Below are 23,141 nucleotides of genomic sequence, written 5' to 3' on the forward strand. Positions count from 1 at the left end.
CTACATAACTGCGTCTGCATGTACACTAGTAGTAGTGCGTAGTCACAAGGACACGTTATTCCAGTAGCAGTTACTGTGGTATAAAATGCCTATACCTACTATGTTAAATGTGCAATATATTTGTAATTTCTGTGTTTTATTGAAGGAGGGGATACAGTTTAGTTGAATGTGCCTTACAGCACGTCGTAGTTGGTTCCTGGCTGCCTAATATAGCAGTTTTGACTGTTCCTAGTCACTTTATACTGTTATATGAAATAAGTACACAAACAATACCAATTTGAAAACCAGACAGCAGCTTGGTGTTCAGAGAGCAGTTCATCCAAAAGCAAAGGGGTCATACAAGAGTAAAAAAAAAACTCGATAAACAGACTCAATTTCAGTTACTTATTTAATCTTAAATTAAAAAACAAACATTCACTTATGTACAGGCCCAGGAATGTCAATCTGTTTAGTAGCCAGTTCCCATATAATATGCTGACCTCAACATCACAGTGCTAATAAGATTGTTTGTACTAATATCAGTTAATTCAAAGAAAACCATGGAACAAAACAAGTAATGTCTAACATAATAATTTGAACATCCCAAACTACAATCATCTCGATATTTTAAATAAATCAATGTCTACATTTCCTCCACGCGTTAGAAAAGTCCAAATGAACGCCTGGTCAATTGCTTTCACCCAAAACCATATTCTAAGTATGAATAAATCAGTTCTGATTACATTTAAACTTGAGACACCATTCTAGTGCTTGGGGTTGGATACTCATCCTGTTGTACATAAAGTTTCAATAATCATAGAACATGAAAAAAGGAAAGAAAATTCGAATTACAAATAACATTGGTCATACACAGTCTATTAGCTCATTTATTACACAGGAAAGGAACTATTTAATATATAATAGTTTCCTATAAGCCATTCTTGTATAGGTTGATGTTGGAGGTGTATATTTATATATATGGAAGGCTCTAGTGGTTGTCAACGCTTCACTTACTACAGATGGAACTGGCAGCCTGGTTTTTCTGTGTCAATCTGAAAGACTTGTTTGTTTGAGCTCAAGTACTGTTGGATTGTGTCCACATTAAGATAACAAGGAAGGTGTCTGCCTTTCTAAAAGACACATTCATCTGTCCACTTAAAACGGGACAATTTAGTAAAAGGCGCCGTTACAGTTAATAAATAAATACAGACAAAATAACCCCTTACCATCACACGTGTATTCCTGCAATGTGAGTTTGCACGGTTGGATGACTTAACTTTGTGCAATCAGTGGGCACTATTTTCACAAAACTTCAGTTGGACTGGTCATGCATTCCATCACAGAAAGTGTTTCAGTTGATTCAATGTGCCAAAACTTCCATTGAGCTGTTCAGAGTGGGGAAAGGAGGGTGAAAATGAAGAAATAAGAATAAATCCAGTAGAATAATCATAGAGATAAAAGCATTAGGGAAGGAGGTTATCTGCCATAGAACATTGTCAACCCAAGACAGACCTTGTCCAAGATTGGACACAGTGATTTTAGTCATTAGCTCTGAGCAGAGGGCAAAACCCAGGAAGGAGAATACCGTTAAGCACTCGAATACTGTATGTTGCAGAAACCCTTGTGACAGGTGTGAAAATACATGTTTGTCAGTGAATTTATGTATTTATACTAGAGGGAGAATATTCAGGCATTGGTAACGAATAGGTTTTTGCAATAGACGGATGAGACCCTGTACATTTCCATCTATTAGTGAGGTCTTTTCTATATATTGCGTAGATTTCCTTTGTCTGAGTAAATGCTAGTGTCTGTATGCTTTTGACTGTTTAGTGTACTAGTGTAGTGTTGTGTGTCTTTTTGTCAAGCACTTGTTGCTGGTAGTGGGTGATTTGGTACTCTGCCTCATCCCTGCTGCATTGGGCTGTGCACTTTGGGATGGCTGGACTTTGGGCCTGTTTTGTCCACACCAGCTACGGGCTGGAGGGCATGGTGTGAATTCCATTCTCGCCTGTGGCCTTGGCCTTGTGCAAAGCAGCCTGGATTCTGAAATGTGTCCGCGATTCCATGGAGTAGTTTTTGTAACTTTGCCTGTAAATATTGGGGAAAGAGCAGATCAATGAAACAGCTTGACCAGATGATTTAACTATCTGTTCTAATATAATTATTGTAAACAAGTCATGTTTAAGAATTCCAATTGTAATGTAACTGTAATGGAATGGGTAGAGATAATAATGTTGTGTAAGAACCAAGACACTCACTTGGCCGTCTCCAGTAGTTTGATTCCCTCCTCCTTCCTCCCTTGTTCCAGACATAGCAGCCCATGCTCCAGCAGTGCATTGGGAACCAAGTAGTGATCAAACTTGATCTGTGTTTCACTGACAAGAGTAAAAATACAGCAGAGATCAGGATTTAAACAAGAAAGGAAGTATTTGCTTAACTTGTAAGGAATAGTAATCGAGTAGGTCTCTTCTACTGTCATGTTGTGAAAATTTGAGTGTGTGCTGAATATTGGTGTGTGTTGAGCTCACTTGCAGAGGACAAGGGTGAAGTAGTGCTCAGCCTCCTCCTGGTGTCCCAGGTGCTTCAGACAGAGACCTCTAAGCAGGCTCAGCAGACACTGGTCGTCTATGGAGAACTCGGTCCCTGAGGAACACAACATACGATACTCAGGCCCTTCACACACTAGACTGTGTAGAGGCAATATCAACTCTCTAAGAGGGACATGAGTTTGTGTTACTTACTTGGGCTACTTTCGAGTTTCGCCTGTGCCTCGTCCAGTGTTTTCAGCATGCCCTCTGTCAGGTCTTTGTGTTTCCCGATGATTGTGTAGCCGTTCCAGATATACATCATTTCCTGCAGAGGACAGACAAGGCCACAGGGTGTCACAGTTACACTGTAATAATGAACATGCGGTCAGACCACGCAGTACTGACCTAGTCTTGAAAACCAGACCCTAGCCAACAGTGACTAGGGTCTGGTTTCAATGACGGACTCTTTTGGCAACTTCGATAATGGAAATAAATTTGTTCCGTGGTGTGTCCTCTTCAGACAGACAACTCTTCCAACAAATCACAAGGCAGACATGCCAGAACATTGCGATTTTAAACCAAAGTTTGCAGGGAAAACCGTTCCAGTGGTTTTAGTGAAGGTAGTCGATGCACTTCCCACTTGCGAAATGCACTCATTAAAAATAACCTTGCTAGCTACATTTTCGATTTTATTTAAGCGAATAAGGTAGTGACGTAGGCAGTGACCCAGTTCTTCTATGCCAAAAGAGTCATCTAGGGTCGGGTTTCGGAGACTTGTACTGACCAGAGGAGGTGCAGGTAGTGTAACTGGGTTCTCAGTCAGGTAGCGACGGGCTTTTCGGATGGCAAACTTCTCAGTTGGCAAAGACTTTCCAGCAATTTTTTGCTTAAGCCCATGTACCTGCCTGGAATGGATAGACAATAGATAAATATAAGATATAGATTCATATGGATAGAATGACTTGATTATCTCAGATGTCTGGGTAAAAATACATGAATAGAGTACAAAGCAATATGTTTTTGTTTTTATTTATTTGGATCCCCATTAACCGACACCAGTGGCGACAGCTAGTCTTACTGGGGTTCGACACATAACGAAGAAGACATTACAGACACATTTTTTTTTTTGCAATTCACATACATTTAAAAACATAAACATGTAGTGTGTGTGCGTGTGTGTGCATCTATCCGTTACACATACATAACAAGTAGGTCACATGGGGGAGAGGCGTTGTGCCATGAGGTGTTGCTTTATTTATTTATTTATTTTTTAACCTTTCTGGACTACCCATCACGGATCCGGGATCATCCTCATCAAAAAAGCTGACTAGCATAGCCTAGCCTAGCGCCACAGGGATATCATATAATATAATTTCATGAAATCACAAGTCCAATACAGCAAATGAAAGATAAACATCTTGTGAATCCAGCCAACATTTCCGATTTTTAAAATGTTTTACAGCGAAAACACAATATATATTTATGTTAGCTCACCACAATAGCCAAACACACAACGCCATGTTTCCACCGCAAAGGTAGCTTTCACAAAACCCACAAATAGAGATAAAATTAATCACTAACCTTTGAACAACTTCATCAGATGAAAGTCTTATAACATCATGTTATACAATACATTTATGTTTTGTTCGAAAATGTGCATATTTATATCCACAAATCTCGGTTTACATTGGCGCCATGTTCAGAAATGCCTCCAAAATATCCGGAGTAATTACAGAGAGCCACGTCAAATAACAGAAATACTCATCATAAACTTTGATGACAGATACATGTTTTACATATGATTAAAGATACACTTGTGCTTAATGCAACCGCTGTGTCAGATTTTTTTTTAACTTTAGGAAAAAGCATACCATGCAATAATCTGAGACGGCGCTCAGAAATACACAACATTTCTCTGCCATGTTGGAGTCAACAGAAATTACATCATAAATATTCCCTTACCTTTGATGATCTTTCATCAGAATGCAGTGCCAGGAATCCTAGTTCCACAATAAATTGTTGTTTTGTTCGATAATGTCCATTACTAGTGTCCAATTAGCTACTTTTGCTAGCACGTTTAGTTCACATGTCCAAACGCTGGCGCCGGTCCAGGTGAACTCGGACAAAAACTTCAAAAAGTTATATTCCAGGTCAAATAAACTGGTCAAATTAAGTAGAGAATCAATCTTCAGGATGTTGTTATCATATATATCCAATAACGTTCAAACCGGAGCATACGTTTTGGTCTACAGAGTACTGGAACACATGGCCATATCATGACTAGCGCGCGTGACCAGGAACTAGTATTCTGCCAGACCACTGACTCAAATAGCTGCCATCCGGCCCCACATCACACTAGAGGCTTCATTCCACGTTCTACTGACTGTTGACATCTAGTGGAAGGCGTAGGAAGTGCGATCAGATCCATATCTTACTGGGAATTGAATAGGCGATGACTTTAACATCAACCAGCCCCAGAATTTCCACTTCCTGTTTGGAAGTTTGCCTGCCATATGAGTTCTGTTATACTCAGATATAATTTAAACAGTTTTAGAAACTTCAGAGTGTTTTCTATCCAATAGTAATAATAATATGCATATATTAGCATCTGGGACAGAGTAGGAGGCAGTTCACTATGGGCACCAATTCATCCAAAAGTGAAAATGCTGCCCCCTATCCCTAAAAAGTTAATCAGGTGATAATAATAACAAAGAATTGCTTTGATAATATAACAGTCTTCAATTTAATGATGCCAAAGACACGACAAAGTTTTTTTCCATCATAAATCTACACATACTACCAAATAATGACAAAGCAAAAACAAGTTGATTTCTTTGCAAAAAAACCTAACAAAAACCCCCTGAAATATCACATTTACATTCAGACCTTTTACTCAGTACTTTGTTGAAGGACCTGTGGCAGCGATTACAGCCTCAAATCTTCTTGGCTATGAAGCTACAAGCTTGGCACACATGTATTTTGAGAGATTCTACAATTCTTCTCTGCAGATCCTCTCAAGCTCTGTCAGGTTCGATGAGGAGCACTGCACAGCTATTTTCAGGTCTCTCCAGAGATGTTTGATCGGGTTCAAGTCCGGGCTCTGGCTGGGACGCCACTCAACGACATTCAGAGACTTGTCCCGAAGCCAATCCTGCCCTGTCTTGGCTGTGTACTTAGGGTCATTGTCCTGTATGAAGGTGAACCTTCACCCCAGTTTGAGGTACTGAGTGCTCTGGAGCAGGTTTTCATCAAGGATCTCTGTACTTTGCTCTGTTCATCTTTCCTCGATCCTGACTACTCTCCCAGTCTCTGCCACTGAAAAACATCCCCAAAAGCATGTTGCTGCCAACACCATGCTTCATCATAGGGATGGTGCCAGGTTTCCTCCAGACGTGACGCTTGGCATTCAGGCCAAAGAATTCAATCTTGGTTTCATCAGACCAGATAATCTGGGTTTTCTCATGGTCTGAGAGTCCTTTCAGTGCCTTTTGGTAAACTTCAAGCGGGCTGTCATGTGCCTTTTACTGAGGAATGGCTTCCATCTGGTCACTCTACCATAAAGGCCTCATTGGTGGAGTGCTGCAGAGATGGTTGTCCTTCTGGAAGGTTATCCCATCTCCACAGAGGAACTCTGGAGCTTTGTCAGAGTGACCATCAGATTCTTGGTGACCTCCCTGACCAAGGCCCCTCTCCCCCGATTGCTCAGTTTGGCCGGCTGGCCAGCTCCAGGAAGAGTCTTGGTGGTTCCAAACTTCTTCCATTTCAGAATGATGGAGGCCACTGTGTTCTTAGGGACCTTCAATGCTGCAGAAATGTTTTGGTACTCTTCCCCATATCACCAAAAACCCTGAAATGTCCATCGCTAACTATAACATTTTCCGCCAAGATAGAACTGCCAAAGGGGGCGGTGTTGCAATCTACTGCAAAGATAGCCTGCAGAGTTCTGTATTACTATCCAAGTCTGTACCCAAACAATTCGAGCTTCTACTTCTAAAAATGCACCTTTCCAGAAACAAGTCTCTCACTGTTGCCGCTTGCTATAGAACTCCCTCTGCCCCCAGCTGTGCCCTCGATACCATATGTGAATTGATTGCCCCCCATCTATCTTCTGAGCTCGTGCTACTAGGTGACCAAAACTGGGACATGCTTAACACCCCGGCCATCCTACAATCCAAGCTTGATGCCCTCAATCTCCCACAAATTATCAATGAACCTACCAGGTACAACTCCAAATCTGTAAACACGGGCACCTTCATAGATGTCATCCTAACTAACTCGCCCTCCAAATACACCTCTGCTGTTTTCAATCAAGATCTCAGCGATCACTGCCTCATTGCATGCATCCGTAATGTGTCTGCGACCAAACGACCACCCCTCATCACTGTTAAACGCTCCCTAAAACACTTCTGCGAGCAGGCCTTTCTAATCAACCTGGCCGGGATATCCTGGAATGACATTGACCTCATCCCGTCAGTAGATGATGCCTGGCTATTCTTTAAAAGTGCCTTCCTCACCATCTTAAATAAGCATGCCCCATTCAATTTTTTTTTAACTAGGAATAGATATAGTCCTTGGTTCACTCAACACCTGTCTGTCTGCCCTTGACCAGCACAAAAACATCCTGTGGCGTTCTGCATTAGCATCGAATAGCCCCCGTGATATGCAACTTTTCAGGGAAGTTAAGAACAAATATACACAGGCAGTTAGGAAAGCTAAGGCTAGCTTTTTCAAACAGAAATTTGCATCCTGTAGTACTAACTCAAACAAGTTCTGGGACACTGTAAAGTCCATGGAGAATAAGAGCACCTCCTCCCAGCTGCCCACTGTTCTGAGGCTAGGAAACACTGTCACCACCAATAAATCCACTATAATTGAGAATTTCAATAAGCATTTCTCTACGGCTGGCCATGCTTTCCATCTGGCTACCCCTACCCCGGTCAACTGCCCGGCACCCTCCACAGCAACCCGCCAAAGCCCCCACCATTTCTCCTTCACCCAAATCCAGATAGCTGATGTTCTGAAAGAGCTGCAAAATCTGGACCCCTACAAATCAGCCGTGCTAGACAATCTGGACCCTCTCTTTCTAAAATTATCTGCCGAAATTGTTGCAACCCCTATTACTAGCCTGTTCAACTTCTCTTTCGTATCGTCTGAGATTCCCAAAGATTGAAAAGCTGGCGCGGTCATCCCCCTCTTCAAAGGGGGTGACACTCTAGACCCAAACTGCTACAGACCTATATCTATCCTACGCTGTCTTTCTAAGGTCTTCGAAAAATTAACAAACAGATTACCGACCATTTCGAATCCCATCGTACCTTCTCCGCTATGCAATCTGGTTTCAGAGCTGGTCATGGGTGCACCTCAGCCACGCTCAAGGTCCTAAACGACATCATAACCGCCATCGATAAGACACATTACTGCACAGCCGTATTCATCGACCTGGCCAAGGCTTTCGACTCTGTCAATCACCACATTCTTATTGGCAGACTCGACAGCCTTGGTTTCTCAAATGATTGCCTCGCCTGGTTTACCAACTACTTCTCTGATAGAGTTCAGTGTGTCAAATCGGAGGGCCTGTTGTCCGGACCTCTGGCAGTCTCTATGGGGGTGCCACAGGGTTCAATCCTCGGGCCGACTCTCTTCTCTGTATACATCAATGATGTTGCCCTTGCTGCTGGTGACTCTGATACCATTCTGTATACTTCTGGCCCCTCTTTGGAAACTGTGTTAACTAACCTCCAGACGAGCTTCATTGCCATACAAATCTCCTTCCATGGCCTCCAACTGCTCTTAAACGCAAGTAAAACTAAATGCATGCTATTCAACCGATCACTGCACGCACCTGCTCGCCCGTCCAGCATCACTACTCTGGACGGCTCTGACTTAGAATACGTGGACAACTACAAATACCTAGGTGTCTGGTTAGACTGTAAACTCTCCTTCCAGACTCACATTAAGCATCTCCAATCCAAAATTAAATCTAGAATCAGCTTCCTATATCGCAACAAAGCATCCTTCACTCATGCTGCCAAACATACCCTCGTAAAACTGACCATCCTACCGATCCTCGACTTCGGTGATGTCATCTATAAAATAGCCTCCAACACTCTACTCAACAAACTGGATGCAGTCTATCACAGTGCCATCCGTTTTGTCATCAAAGCCCCATACACTACCCACCAATGCAACCTGTACGCTCTCGTTGGTTGGCCCTCGCTTCATACTCGTCGGATTATCTACAAGTCTCTGCTAGGTAAAGCCTTATCTCAGCTCACTGGTCACCATAGCAGCACCCACTCGTAGCACGTGCTCCAGCAGGTATATCTGACTGGTCACCCCAAAAGCCAATTCCTCCTTTGGTTGTCTTTCCTTCCAGTTCTCTGCTGCCAATGACTGGAACGAACTGCAAAAATCTCTGAAGCTGGAAACTCATATCTCCCTCACTAGCTTTAAGCACCAGCTGTCAGAGCAGCTCACAGATCACTGCACATACCACCCTGCATACCACTGCTGGCTTGCTTCTGAAGCTAAGCAGGGTTGGTCCTGGTCAGTCCCTGGATGGGAGACCAGATGCTGCTGGAAGTGGTGTTGGAGGGCCAGTAGGAGGCACTCTTTCCTCTGGTCTAAACAAAGATCCCAATGCCCCAGGGCAGTGATTGGGGACACTGCTCTGTGTAGGGTGCCGTCTTTCGGATGGGACGTTAAACGGGTGTCCTGACTCTCTGAGGTCATTAAAGATCCCATGGCACTTATCGTAAGAGTAGGGGTGTTAACCCCGGTGTCCTGGCTAAATTCCCAATCTGGCCCTCAACCATCACGGTCACCTAATAATCCCCAGTGTACAATTGGCTCATTCATCCCCCTCCTCTCCCCTGTAACTATTCCCCAGGTCGTTGCTGCAAATGAGAACGTGTTCTCAGTCAACTTACCTGGTAAAATAACGGTAAAATAAATAAAATAAAATAAATAAATAAATAAAAAAACATGTACATAGCCCATCTGTAAACAGCCCATCTATCTACCTACCTCATCCCCATACTGTATTTATTTATCTTGCTCCTTTGCACCCCAGTATCTCTACATGCACATTCATCTTCTGCACATCTACCATTCCAGTGTTTAATTGCTATATTGTAATTACTTCGCCACCATGGCCTATTTATTGCCTTAACTCCCTTATCTTACCTCATTTGCACTCACTGTATATAGACTTTTTGTTTTCTTTTGTTCTACTGTATTATTGACTGTATGTTTTGTTTATTCCATGTGTAACTCTGTGTTGTTGTATATGTCGAATTGCTATGCTTTATCTTGGCCAGATCGCAGTTGCAAATGAGAACTTGTTCTCAACTAGCCTACCTGGTTAAATAAAGGTGAAATAAAATAAATAAATAAATTCTGCTGCAGTAGTTTATGTGTCGGGGGGCTAGGGTCTGTTATATCTGGAGTATTTCTCCTGTCTTATCCGGTGTCCTGTGTGAATTTAAGTATGCTCTCTCTAATTCTCACTCTCTTTCTCTCTTTTTCTCTCTGAGGACTTTAGGCCTAGGACCATGCCTCAGGACTACCTGCCCTGATGACTCCTTGCTGTCCCCAGTCCACCTGGCCATGCTGCTGCTCCAGTTTCAACTGTTCTGCCTGCGGCTATGGAACCCTGACCTGTTCACCGGACGTGCTACCTGTCCCAGACCTGCTGTTTTCAACTCTCTAGAGACAGCAGGAGCGGTAGAGATACTCTGAATGATCGGCTATGAAAAGCCAACTGACATTTACTCCTGAGGTGCTGACCTGTTGCACCCTCGACAACCACTGTGATTATTATTATTTGACCCTGCTGGTCATCTATGAACATTTGAACATCCTGGCCATGTTCTGTTATAATCTCCACCTGGCACAGCCAGAAAAGGACTGGCCATCCCTCATAGCCTGGTTCCTCTCTAGGTTTCTTCCTAGGTTCTGGTCTTTCTATGGAGTTTTTCCTTGCCACCGTGCTTCTACACCTGCATTGCTTGTTTGGGGGTTTTAGGCTGGGTTTCTGTATAGCACTTTGTGACATCAGCTGATGTAAGAAGGGCTTTATAAATAAATTTGATTGATTCTTTGCCTCGAAACAATCCTGTCTCGGAGCTCAGCGCACAATTCCTTTGAACCCAAAGGCTTGGTTTTTGCTCTGACAACTGTGGGACCTTATATACACAGGTATGTGCCTTTCCAAATCATGTCCAATCAATTGAATTTACCACAGGTGGACTCCAATGAAGTTGTAGAAACATCTCAAGGATGATCAATGGAAACAGGATTTACCTGAGGTCAATTTTGAGTGTCATAGCATAGGGTCTGAATACTTATGTAAATAAGGTATCTGTTTTTTTTGCGAACATTTATTAAAACCTGTTTTTGCTTTGTTATCATGGGGTATCAATTGTAGAATAAGGCTGTAACGTAACAAAATGTGGAAAAAGTCAAGGGATCTGAATACTTTCCGAATGCCTTGTACATGCACAAACATTCTTTGTTTATTGCCAGTGGCAGGTCATTGGTAAAAATAGAAAAGAGTAGAGGGCCTAGAAAGCTGCCCTGCAGCACACCGCACTTTACATATTTGACATTAGAGAAGCTCCCATTAAAGAAAACCCTTTGAGTTATATTAGATAGCTCTGAATCTACGATTTGGCAGAGATTGAAAAGCCATAACACATACGTTTTTTTCAACAAAAGGTTATGGTCAATAATATCAGACTGCACTGAAATCTAACAGTACAGCTCCCACAATCTTCTTATTATCAATTTCTTTCAACCAATCATCAGTCATTTGTGTCAGTGCAGTACATGTTGAGCGCCCTTCTCTATAAGCATGCTGAAAGTCTGTTGTTCATTTGTTTACAGAGAAATAGCATTGTCTTTGGTCAAACACAATTCTTTCCAACAGTTTGGTGACACAGGGGTTTGTTTGTTGCAGTGACCTACCTGAATAGCGCTACCTCGCTCTCCCTGAATGGTTGGCATTCCTCCCTGGTCAGCATGCTGAGGTAGGCACCTTTCATATACGCATATGTTGCCTGGAGGGAAATGTGCATGTTTTACTACTGCAACTCTGTAAGCATCAACATAGATTTGTCCCTCTAAAGGCTAAGCGGAATACATTAAAAGCTGTTAAACAAACAAATCTATATTCTGTTAAGACTGTCGCATTTACCAGCGAAATAATGCAACCATTACTGTACTGAAACAGATGTCCTTCATACTGCACTATATTGAACTGATATGCACAAATACAATTACTCCAGAATGTCCCACCTTGGACCATGCATTCTCTTTGCTGAGCAGATCAGCGTAGAAGTAGGCCATCTTCCAATGTCTCTTGTATGTGAAACACCACATCAGTTCCCAGTAGCACATGTGATGGAACTGATTCCACTGCTGCTGAGCTTCACAGCACTCCTCAAAGCGCACTATAGCCTGTTACACACACACACACACACACACACACACACACACACACACACACACACACACACACACACACACACGTGACAGCAGGACAGATTTGGAGTCTAAATACAAAATAATTTTGGTAGTAGTCAGAATTATTGATCCACACTCACAGCATCCAGGTTTCCTTTGATAACCTCAATTCGACCAGCGAAGAACAAGAAGATGGATCCCTAAAAACAACACACTATGAACTGTTTTGATGCGACAGAGTGTGTGTACAGGCCTATGCACTAAATAATTCAGAGTAGTTTCACAAAATCAATACAACTTGAATATGATTTAACTGTACACTGAGTATACCAAACATTAGGAACATTGTTGATACACACAGGAAACTGTTGAGCGTGAAAAACCGAGCAGTGTTGCAGTTCCTGACACAAACCAGTGTACCTGGCACATACCACCATACCCCATTCAAAGGGACTTACATATTTTGTCTTGCCCAATTACCCTCTGAATGGCACAATCCATGTCTCAAGGCTTAAAAATCCTTCTTTAACCTGCCTCCTCCCCTTCACCTACACTAATTGAAGTGGATTTAACAAGTGACATCCATAAGGGATCATAGCTTTTGCCTGGATTCACCTGGTCAGTCTATATCATGGAAAGAGCAGGTGTTCTTAATGTTTTGTATCCTCAGTGTACATGCTACAATGTTCTCACTGACCTTAGGATACCGTTTGAGATATGGCTGAAGGAGTTTCTCTGCATCCTCCACATCCGCTTCCCCAGTGCCTGCAAGCCACGAGGAGAAAAATACAATGTTATTTCATGTTAGTTTAAGACATTTGTGCAAGATATGACCAGGGTTTTCCTTTCCTGTAGAGGTGACCACCAACCAGAATGTGGCTAGGCTACAGTATAGAGCTTGTTTTGGCAGTTGAAAAGGTCAGTGTGGTAACATTTGATGTGTGGCAACATCAGTCTTTCTCTCACCCAGGATGAAGCTCATGAAGGTGTGGTAGCAGAGCAGCAGCATATTACACAGGAAGGACCTGAACGTCTGCCCTGCTGCGCCTTCCGTCAGCTGCTGCAAGCCAAACTCCTGCAGACACACAACACAGGAGGCTTAGCTTAGCTCAGCCCAGTCTAGTCCAGCATCTCACACGTCATCTCAGGGATACCTGTTTAACAGTAGGAGATCTACCTTATTTCCAGAGAAACCCACAAACTCCAGCAACCTGAGGGTCCGAGTGGGCAGCATGGAGATCATCTGTACACAACCCAAGAACACAGGAGTGGAAGAGTGAGAAGATGAGCCAGACACAATAACATATTGTACCAATCAGGACCATGCTTTGAGTTACACAGAGTAGCTATAGCCATAACACCCTAAACGGTCCTTCTATACAGTCTACCAGCCCAGCAAACTGGACCACAAACATTGTTGACATGAAGCATTTCCTTCACCAGGTTGAAGGCTCCCACTCCAAGCTTGACCCCGCCTTCAAAATGCCCATGATTGTCACCATGGACGTAGCTTGAGGACTGGAGGACCGTATGAAGCTCTCTGAAATACAGATATACATTCTTTACTATAGTATGAGTTGAGACATAAGGGGAATACACTATAAGGGCCATGCACTACATCAAGAGTACTTACTTATATGTCTGGTAGCTATTCCTCACTTTAATTCCTCCCTTGATGAAACTGACCATGTTTTCATCCTACAAAAACAGGGGGAAAGAAAACGTTTAAGGGTACAAAGAACAATATCATAAATGCACAATCAACTTTTAAATCTGTATCAGTGCTTCAGAGAGATAAAGAGTGTGGGTGTGTGTTGCTGATGTTGTGGTAGCAGTGGGTTACCTGAAGGAAGGTGAGTGCTGCCCTCTGCAGGAGACATTCTGCATAGCAGACTTCAGCATGGAGTTCCTCTGAGGTGAAAATGACAGCACAATTATCTTCTGACATACTGAAACCACTACATCAGCAGGAGGCTGCACAATAAACCCACAGACAAGAAACACATTTTAAACTGTATTCTCAACTACTGAACAACTAGTGAACAACCATCATGGCTTGAAGTAATGGAGTAATACATTAAAATCACTCAAAAACAGAGTATATTCTCCAGTATCACAGCAGCTGTGTTTTATTTACTTAGGAATACACAGCTATAAAAAAACATTGTTCAATTTACACTAGCGAAATGAGTGATAAGATAAGAGGCCTGTGATAAAATAATATGTCTATGTCTAAGTGGAATGTACTGAAGTAAGTATGTTTTAACTATACTAACCTTCTGTGGAGTTTCTGTTGCTAAAGGTTGACTTCTTGCGGAACCTGGGAGAGAATACACTTCATTACACTCCAAATCAAACATGCCACATTACAGTGTTTGATGAGACAGATATAGCAGTGTTTGTTCACAACAACTCAACACCAGTCTGTGGATGTGTGAGCTAAGAATCTGGGAATTAAACACATTCCTGTGCTTGGATATTGAAAAACGGTGACATGTAGTAACCACATTCAGACAGACATTGACAGAGAGTATTTCTAACTAAAATCAGGTTTCAGAATTAGATGAATAATATGGATTAAGGGAGATACACACGTATAATGAGTAGTTTACTGTGAAACATGGGAAAACATTAAAGCTCTTGTAAAAGTTGTATTTGCATAGATATCTACATTTCATGCAAATCAGTGTGACCCAGCCACATTCCATGGCTTATATTGATAAGATGTAGAGCGTCTCCCAGGTTAACACAGGGTCCTGGGCCTTTTAGCCAGGCAGATGGCTGTGTCATGGGGTTCCCCTGCCCCCCCAGGGTCTCAGAAGGTGTGGCAGGCCCAGTCCGGGAGTTTGTGTGTGTGTTCCAGCCTTTGGAAAGAAGCGTCCGTACAGGACATTTCACACACTGACTCCAGAGCTCACTGTTACAGGCCACTCAAACTCCCCCAGCCAGCAAGATCTGATAGAACCTGGGTGATATCTGCTCTGTGATTATCTCGCAGAACATGGAGCTCACCAGCCACCACAGACCAGGATGGAGATCTCCCAAAATAGCCAGAGTCCCTCCCCAGTGGAATGGCCAGGTTTATCAAGAGCCAAATGGATTTCCTCTGTATATTGTTGTTGTTCATAATACGAGAGTTAAATGAGACTTACTTTGTTAAAAACACGTGTTACACAATTCACAAAGTGGTTTCACTTGATCGGATCATGTAGTTCCTCTCTTCATGATTGAATAGATCTGATAAGGGAGGGAGCCTTACCACAGAGTCAAAACTTTTGTTTTTGAATTTATTAAATAAAAATTACTTTGAAAATCTATATATTTTATGTGGACCCATTTTTAATGCCTCTTTTCGGCTGTATTGCTCTCTTTTTGAGAGTATGGGTTCCTTATACGAACACCAAATGTTTTATTTGTACATGGATTTTGTTCTAGTAGAAATACATGTAGAATATTTTATAGTATTTGAACTGTATTTCTGATATTACGACATCAAGTGGCCCTTTTGGGTACTTTAGATTACCACAGGTGTCTGTAATTACCACTGGCTCGCTGTGTGGCCTCATCTGTCCCACTATTGTTTGTGGAGACATGCTCTGATGAAGGTAGACTGACGTAAGCTCATCCACAATTAAAGAAATGTGCATCTAACTGGAAGGGTGCGGAGACATTTTCCTGCTCTTTGAATGTGGATCCTTTACAAATGAGCCTTACCGCTGACACACTGCCTGAGCCTCCTTCATGGTGTTACCAGCTGCCAGGATGTTCTCCGGGTCAAAGGTCATCATGGCCTGCATCTCCAGTATGGTGGCGTATGTGAGTGCATGGTACATGCTGTCTTTGGTTCTAGGAAGGGGGGGGGGAAAGACAGCACAGAAATATTCAGCTCTATTTTTAGCAGCTATTGTTGCCTTCTCAAAATGCAATCAGATGACTCAACAAAAAATATTCCTTTGCACGTCTTGAAAAGAGGAGGAGCACAAGTATAGTGCCTTCAGAAAGTATTCACACCCCTTGACTTTTTCCACATTTTGTTGTGTTACAGACTGATTTTATCACTGGCATACACACAATACCCCATATCGTAAAAGTAGAATTATGTTTGTTGAAATTTTTACAAATTAATGAAAAATGAAAAGCTGAAAAAGTATTCAACCCCTTTGATATGGCAAGCCTAAATATGTTCAGAAGTAAAAATGTGCTTAACAAGTTACACCTTTTTGAGTCTTTCAGTTTTATTGTTATTTTTTTGTTTTTATCCTCTTGTTTATTGTGTAGTAAATATTTCAGTTTTTAATTTCGTTTTTTAATGTTTTTTCCTATGAAGCGCATTGCGTCCAAAACGTGCTATATAAATAAAGCTTGATTTGATTTGATAAAAAGTTGCATTGACTCACTGTGTGAAATAGTGTTTAACATGATTTTTTGAATGACTACCTCATCTCTGTACCCCACACATACAATTGTCTGTAAGGTCCCTCAGTCGAGCAGTGAATTTCAAACACAGATCCAACCACAAAGACAAGTGAGGTTTTCCAATACCTCGCAAAGAAGGGCACCTATTGGTAGATGGGTAAAAATAAAAAGGCAGACATTGAATATCCTTTTCAGCATGGTGAAGTATTAATTACACTTTGGATGGTGTATCAATACACCCAGTCACTACAAAGATACAGGCATCCTTCCTAACTCAGTTGTAGGAGAGGAAGGAAACCGCTCAGGGATTTCACCATGAGGCCAATGGTGACTTTGAAACAGTTACAGAGTTTAATGGCTGTGATAAGAGAAAACTGAGGATGGATCAACAACATTGTAGTTACTCCACAATACAATACTATTTGACAGAGTGAAAAGAAGGAATCCTGTACAGAATAAAATATTCCAAAACATGCAAGGCACAAAAGTAAAACAAAAAAAAATGTGACAAAGAAATGAACTATATGTCCTGAATACAAAACGTTATATTTGGGGCAAACACAACACATGACATCACTAACACTCTTCATATTTTCAAGCATGGGGGTAGCTGCATCATGCAAGAATAAGGGAGTTTTTTTTAGGATAAAAATAAATGGAAAAGAGCTAAGCACAGGCAGAATCCTTGAGTAAAACCAGGTTCAGTCTGCTTTCCAACAGACACTGGGAGACAAATTCACTTTTCAGCAGGACAATAACCTAAAACACAAGGCCAAATATACACTGGAGTTGCTTACCAAGACAACATTGAATGTTCTTCAGTCTCCTAGTTACATTTTTGACTTAAGTCTGCTTGAAAATCAATGGCAAGATTTGTCAAGTTGATCAACAACCAACTTGACAGAGCTTGAAGAATTATAGTACAACCTAAATATTGTACAATCCAGGTGTGCAAAGTTTACCCAGAAAGACTCACAGATGTAATCACTGCCAAATGTGATTCTAACATGTATTGACTTAGGGGGTTGAATACTTATCTAATCAAGATATACTGTATTAGTGTTTAATTTTTCATATTCTTTTTTTTTTTTTACAACTGTTAACATTTTTCTTCCATTTTGAGAGATTGTTGACAAAAAAAGACAATTAAATCAAATTTTAATCCCACTTTGTAACACAACGAAATGTGGAAAAAGTCAAGGGGTGTAAATCCTTTCTGAAGTATATAGTCATTGACATTCAACCGTGCATTCAACAGTGCAATACAGTGCATTCGGAAAGTATTCAGACCCCTTGACTTTTTCCACATTTTGTTACGTTAGTCTTATTCTAAAAGTGATTCGTTTTTTCCCCTCATCAATCTACACACAATATCCCATAATGACAAGGAAAAAACAGGTTTTTAGAAATGTATTAAAATGTATAAAAAAAAAAAAATGAAATATCACATTTACATAAGTATTCAGACCCTTTACTCAGTACTTTGTTAAAGCATATTTGGCAGCGAAAACAGCCTCGAGTCTTCTTGGGTATGACACTACAAGCTTGGCACACCTGTATTTGGGGAGTTTTTCCCATTCTTCTCTGCAGATCGTCTCAAGCTCTGTCAGGTTGGATGGGGAGAGTCGCTGCAAAGCTATTTTCAGGTCTCTCCAGAGATGTTCGACTGGGTTCATGTCTGGGCACTGGCAAGGCCACTCAAGGACATTCAGAGACTTGTCCAGAAGCCACTCCTGCGTTGTCTTGGCTGTGTGCTTAGGGTTGTTGTCCTGTTGGAAGGTGAACCTTCAGTATGAGGTCCTGAGTGCTCTGGAGTAGGTTTTCATCAAGGATCTCTCTGTACTATGCTCTGTTCATCTTTCCTTCGATCCTGACTACTCTCCCAGTCCCTGCCACTGAAAAACATCCCCACAGCATGATGCTACCACCACCATAATTCACCATAGGGATGGTGCCAGGTTTCCTCCAGGCGTGACGCTTGGCATTCAGGCCAAAGAATTCCATCTTGGTTTCATCAGACCAGATATTCTGGGTTTCTCATGGTCTGAGAGTCCTTTAGGTGACTTTTGGCAAACTTGAAGTGGGCTGTCGTGCCTTTTACTGAGGAATGGCTTCCATCTGGTCACTCTACCATAAAGGCCTCATTGGTGGAGTGCTGCAGAGATGGTTGTCCTTCTGGAAGGTTCTCCCATCTCCACAGAGGAACTCTGGAGCTTTGTCAGAGTGACCATCAGATTATTGGTCACCTCCCTGACCAAGGCCCCTCTCCCCCGATTGCTCAGTTTGGCCGGGTGGCCAGCTCCAGGAAGAGTCTTGGTGGTTCCAAACTTCTTCCATTTCAGAATGATGGAGGCCAATGTGTTCTTGGAGACCTTCAATGCCGCAGAAATGTTTTGGTACTCTTCCCCATTTCTGTGCCTCGACCCAATCCTGTCTCGGAGCTCTACGGACAATTCTTTCAACCTCATGGCTTGGTTTTTGCTCTGACATGCATTGTCAACAGTGGGACCTTATATAGACAGGTGTGCAGATTTCCAAAACTTGTCCAATTAATTGAATGTACCACAGGTGGACTCCAATCAAGTTGTAGAAGCATCTCAAGGATGATCAATGTAGCCACAATGTTTTTGGTTAGGCCCAGTGGCGACCCGTCATTCAGGGCAGGTGGAGCAGAGCCTGCCATAGAGTTATATTACAAGTGCCCTTCCAACATCATTGGCCACAGATAAAATCACGTCAAATCACGTTATATGTACAGAAGCTTAGATTGGACTGATCATGTCAACATCTTACTTTCAAAGTCTTAGCTAGCAGTCATCATCATGAACCAAGGCGACAATCTACTGGCAAATCATTTTTAAGCCTTGTCATATGAAGAGAAATAATGAAGAGAAATTATAGATAAAACATATCGGTGCTCATCGGCCATTGGACATTAAGATTACACAAGTTGGAAATCGCAAATTCAACAATGAGTGGTTTGTAAGGAATCAGTGGCTAACTGCAAGCATTGCAAAGCAATCATTAGCCTGTTATTCAGTGGAGTGGCTGTGTGTTCCCACTATAAATCCAGAGAATGCCAGACTTTGATGACAAAGTTTGATGACAAAATTTGTCCACAAAGGACCGCCACATCACCTTCACAAGGTGAGTCCAAAAATGTATTGTATGCTGCTGCATAATTGATGTAATTTGCAAGGGAGATATGTATACTGTAGCTAAGAAAGTTATACTAAGTGTATTGTGTAGTAAGCTGTTAATAGCCCATGTGCCTCACCCTAATAATTTGGTCTATTTTCACCAACGCGGTATTGTAAAAACATCGTTCGTGGCCGGTGTGTGCTTGTTTGCAAACCTTTTTGTACAACTTTGACAGTGCTACTGATAGGAGTGATGGTGCTTGGCTTGCACGTTCAAATTCAGCAGACACAACATTCTATAATAGAATTGTGTTATTTGACGTGTCAAATTAAAAGCTTATTTAACACGTCAAAGAGAGCCAAACAGCGTTCAATGGGCCTCACCCTAATAATTTGGTCGATTTTCACCTCTTAATTTCACCTACTTTTCTGACTTGGTGGTGCACATGTAGCCAATAACCTGTTTTAGAGAAATGTAATCATCGAATATTGTAAGAGCTTTCATTGTCTTTTTATATGACCCATTTATTTATCCTACGGTTCTGACTTGTTGTACAGGGAGTACACTGTAAGAACGGCCCATGTTCTGAATTCTGTCACTGTACAAAAGTGCTGAACAAATAGTTATATTGACTACGTCCGTCGTCGCTCGCTCATTAATGTCTTAATCGAAATTACGGATTGCCTCTTATCCGCTTGTTGTCCCCTCATGCTATAGTTTGCACATCTCAATTGTCAGTAGAAACCACATTTATTTAATTGTTTAAGCAAGTCAGCCAGATCAGCTATGTTTTTTTTAAAGGCAGTAAATGAGGCTGAATTAACTGTTTCGCTGCCAGACAAGGCTCAGCTGATAGCCAGGTGTAGCAGTGATAAGGTGTTGGGACTGCTGTTGGGACTCTGCTGTTGGGATAGCTTTATGTAGGCCCTAACAGTTTGTGGGTAGCGTTTGTCACCGTTATAGTGCAATTAATGTATTGTTAAGTGTTGTGGCTTTGCTGGCATGTTCCCACTTTTTTTTTTTTTTGCCCGACCAAGATTTATATGCTAAAATCGCCACTGGTTAGGCCTATTGATTAGCGATTGTCAATGATGCAAAGAAATTCCAAAACATGTGTGGAGTGTTGCATGTCTGCATGCCTGACATTTGACTGCCATTGACCACAAAACAACTAATGGGACTACCGAGAGGACTTCTGGACAAAAATAAGCAGCATTTACAAAATCATTAGTCTATTAGCCACAAGATGAGTAGTGTCGTCCTGGGCACCTTACCTATCAAAAATAAAGTTTAGCTTTTTGTGTGACTCACTTTCACGATGTGTAAATATACACTTTATCATCAAATGTATGTCACATCAAAAACCATACACATTTTATTTAAAAGGAAGACATAAATCAAGAGATATTTAGTCATGAGAAAGTGCAGAATGGTAAAAACAGGCCATGAATTGGGATGTTTGTGCCTGCTGCCTAGCTTCTTGTTGACTGTTGTGGAGATAGACAAGTGAAGCATGGAGGAGGAGGTGTGATGGTGCTTTGCTGGTGACACTGTCAGTGACTTATTTAGAATTCAAGACACACTTAACCAGCATGGCTACCACAGCATTCTACAGTAATAAAATGCAAATTAATTACTTAAAAATCATACAATGTGATTTTCTGGATTTTTTTTAAAGATTCCGTCCCTCACAGTTGAAGTGTACCTATGATAAAAATTACAGACCTCTACATGCTTTGCAAGAACAGCTAAAAAAAGAAAAGCGAAATGACAGTCCATCATTACTTTAAGACATGAAGGTCAGTCAGTCCAGAAAATGTCAAGAACTTTGAACGTTTCTTCAAGTGCAGTCCCCCCATAAATAAGTAGGTGTGTCCAAACTTTTGACTGGTACTGTATAGTTAATCAAATAATCAAATTTCATTGGTCACACACATGGTTAGCAGATGTTATTGCGAGTGTAGCGAAATGCTTGTGCTTCTAGTTCCGACAGTGCAGTAATATCTAACAAGTAATCTAACAATTCCACCACAACTACCTAATACACACAAATCTAAGTAAAGGGATGGAATAAGAATATATACATATAAATATATGGATGAGCGATGACCGAGCGACAGTCTGATGGCCTTGAGATGGAAGCTGTTTTTCAGCCTTTCAGTCCCAGATTTGATGCACCTGTACTGACCTCGCCTTCTGGATGGTAGCGGGGTGAACAGGCAGTGGCTCGGATGGTTGTTGTCCTTGATGATCTTTTTGGCCTTCCTGTGACATTGTGTGCTGTAGGTGTACCGGAGGGCTGGTAGTTTTCCCCCGGTGATGCGTTGGGCAGACCGCACCACCCTCTGGAGAGCCTTACGGTTGTGGGCGGTGCCGTTGCCGTTGAGACCCTGGGCCTCAAGCTTAGTGATGAGCTTGGAGGGTACTATGGTGTTGAATGCTGAGCTGTAGTCAATGAACAGCATTCTTACATAGGTATGCCTCTTGTCCAGATAGGATATGGCAATGTGCAGTGTGGACCTATTGGGGCGGTATGCAAATTGAAGTGGGACTAGGGTGGCAGGTAAGGTGGAGGTGATATGATCCTTGACTAGTCTCTCAAAGCACTTCATGATGACAGAAGTGAGTGCTGCGGGGAGATAGTAATTTAGTTCTGTTACCTTTGCCTTCTTGGGTACAGGAACAATGGTGGCCATCTTGAAGCATGTGGGGACAGCAGACTGGGATAGGGAGAGATTGAATATGTCCGTAAACACACCAGCCAGTTGGTCTGCACATGCTCTGATGACGCGGCTAGGGATGCCAGCCTTGCGAGGGTTAACACAATTAAATGTCTTACTCACGTCGGCCACGGAGGAGGAGAGCCCACAGTCCTTGGTAGCGGGCCGCGTTGGTGGCACTGTATTATCCTCAAAGCGGGCAAAGAAGGTATTTAGTTTGTCTGGAAGCAAGACGTCGGTGTACGTAACGTGGCTGGTATTCTTTTTGTAGTCTGATTGACTGTAGACCCTGCCACATACGTCTTGTGTCTGAGCCGTTGAATTGCGACTTCACTTTGTCCCTAAACCGTCATTTTGCTTGTTTGATTGGCTTGCGGAGGGAATAACTACACTGTTTTTATTCGGCCATATTCCCAGTCATCTTTCCATGGTGTAATGCGGTGGTTTGCGCTTTCAGTTTTGCGCGAATGCCGCCATCTATACACGGTTTCTGGTTAGGGTAGGTTTAAATAGTTACAGTTGGTACAACATCTCCAATGCACTTCCTTATGAACTCACTCAACAAATCAGCGTATAGATCGATATTATTCTCGATATTAGGCTGCCCGGAACATTTCCCAGTCCACGTCATCAAAACAATCTTGAAGCATGGATTCCGATTGGTCAGACCAGCGTTGAATAGTTCTAGTCATGGGTACATCCTGTTTGAGTTTCTGCCTATAGGACGGGAGGAGAAAAATGGAGTCGTGGTCAGATTTGCCGAAGGGAGGGCGGGGGAGGGCCTTGTATGCATCGCAGAAGTTAGAGAAGCAGTGATCCAGTGTATTGCCCGCACGAGTGCTACAATCAATATGCTGATAGAATTTAGGTAGCCTTGTTCTCAAATTTGCTT

At 42.1% G+C, this 23,141-nt stretch overlaps 1 protein-coding gene across 4 annotated transcripts in view; it reads right to left on the reverse strand.

Moving 5' to 3' along the window:
• Positions 1-370: 370 nt before the first annotated feature.
• Positions 371-23,141, reverse strand: part of LOC139541158 (tetratricopeptide repeat protein 39A-like) — a 36,328-nt gene continuing 13,557 nt past the window's right edge. For 3 of the 4 annotated variants that reach the window (XM_071345465.1, XM_071345462.1, XM_071345464.1), the window contains 16 exons: positions 15,687-15,818; positions 14,249-14,292; positions 13,816-13,883; positions 13,606-13,670; positions 13,413-13,512; positions 13,150-13,215; positions 12,939-13,047; positions 12,670-12,737; positions 12,113-12,172; positions 11,805-11,966; positions 11,475-11,566; positions 3,292-3,412; positions 2,721-2,832; positions 2,508-2,622; positions 2,238-2,354; positions 371-2,067 (listed from right to left, as the gene is read on the reverse strand). In XM_071345465.1, coding sequence (XP_071201566.1) covers positions 1,950-2,067; positions 2,238-2,354; positions 2,508-2,622; positions 2,721-2,832; positions 3,292-3,412; positions 11,475-11,566; positions 11,805-11,966; positions 12,113-12,172; positions 12,670-12,737; positions 12,939-13,047; positions 13,150-13,215; positions 13,413-13,512; positions 13,606-13,670; positions 13,816-13,883; positions 14,249-14,292; positions 15,687-15,818 — 1,549 coding nt within the window. In that variant the 3' untranslated portion in view covers positions 371-1,949. The remainder of the gene's footprint in view (positions 2,068-2,237; positions 2,355-2,507; positions 2,623-2,720; positions 2,833-3,291; positions 3,413-11,474; positions 11,567-11,804; positions 11,967-12,112; positions 12,173-12,669; positions 12,738-12,938; positions 13,048-13,149; positions 13,216-13,412; positions 13,513-13,605; positions 13,671-13,815; positions 13,884-14,248; positions 14,293-15,686; positions 15,819-23,141) is intronic. The other variant, XM_071345463.1, reaches the window with a different exon arrangement.

The sequence above is a fragment of the Salvelinus alpinus genome, chromosome 16, assembly GCF_045679555.1.
Source record: "Salvelinus alpinus chromosome 16, SLU_Salpinus.1, whole genome shotgun sequence".
Classification (NCBI taxonomy): Eukaryota; Metazoa; Chordata; class Actinopteri; order Salmoniformes; family Salmonidae; genus Salvelinus; species Salvelinus alpinus.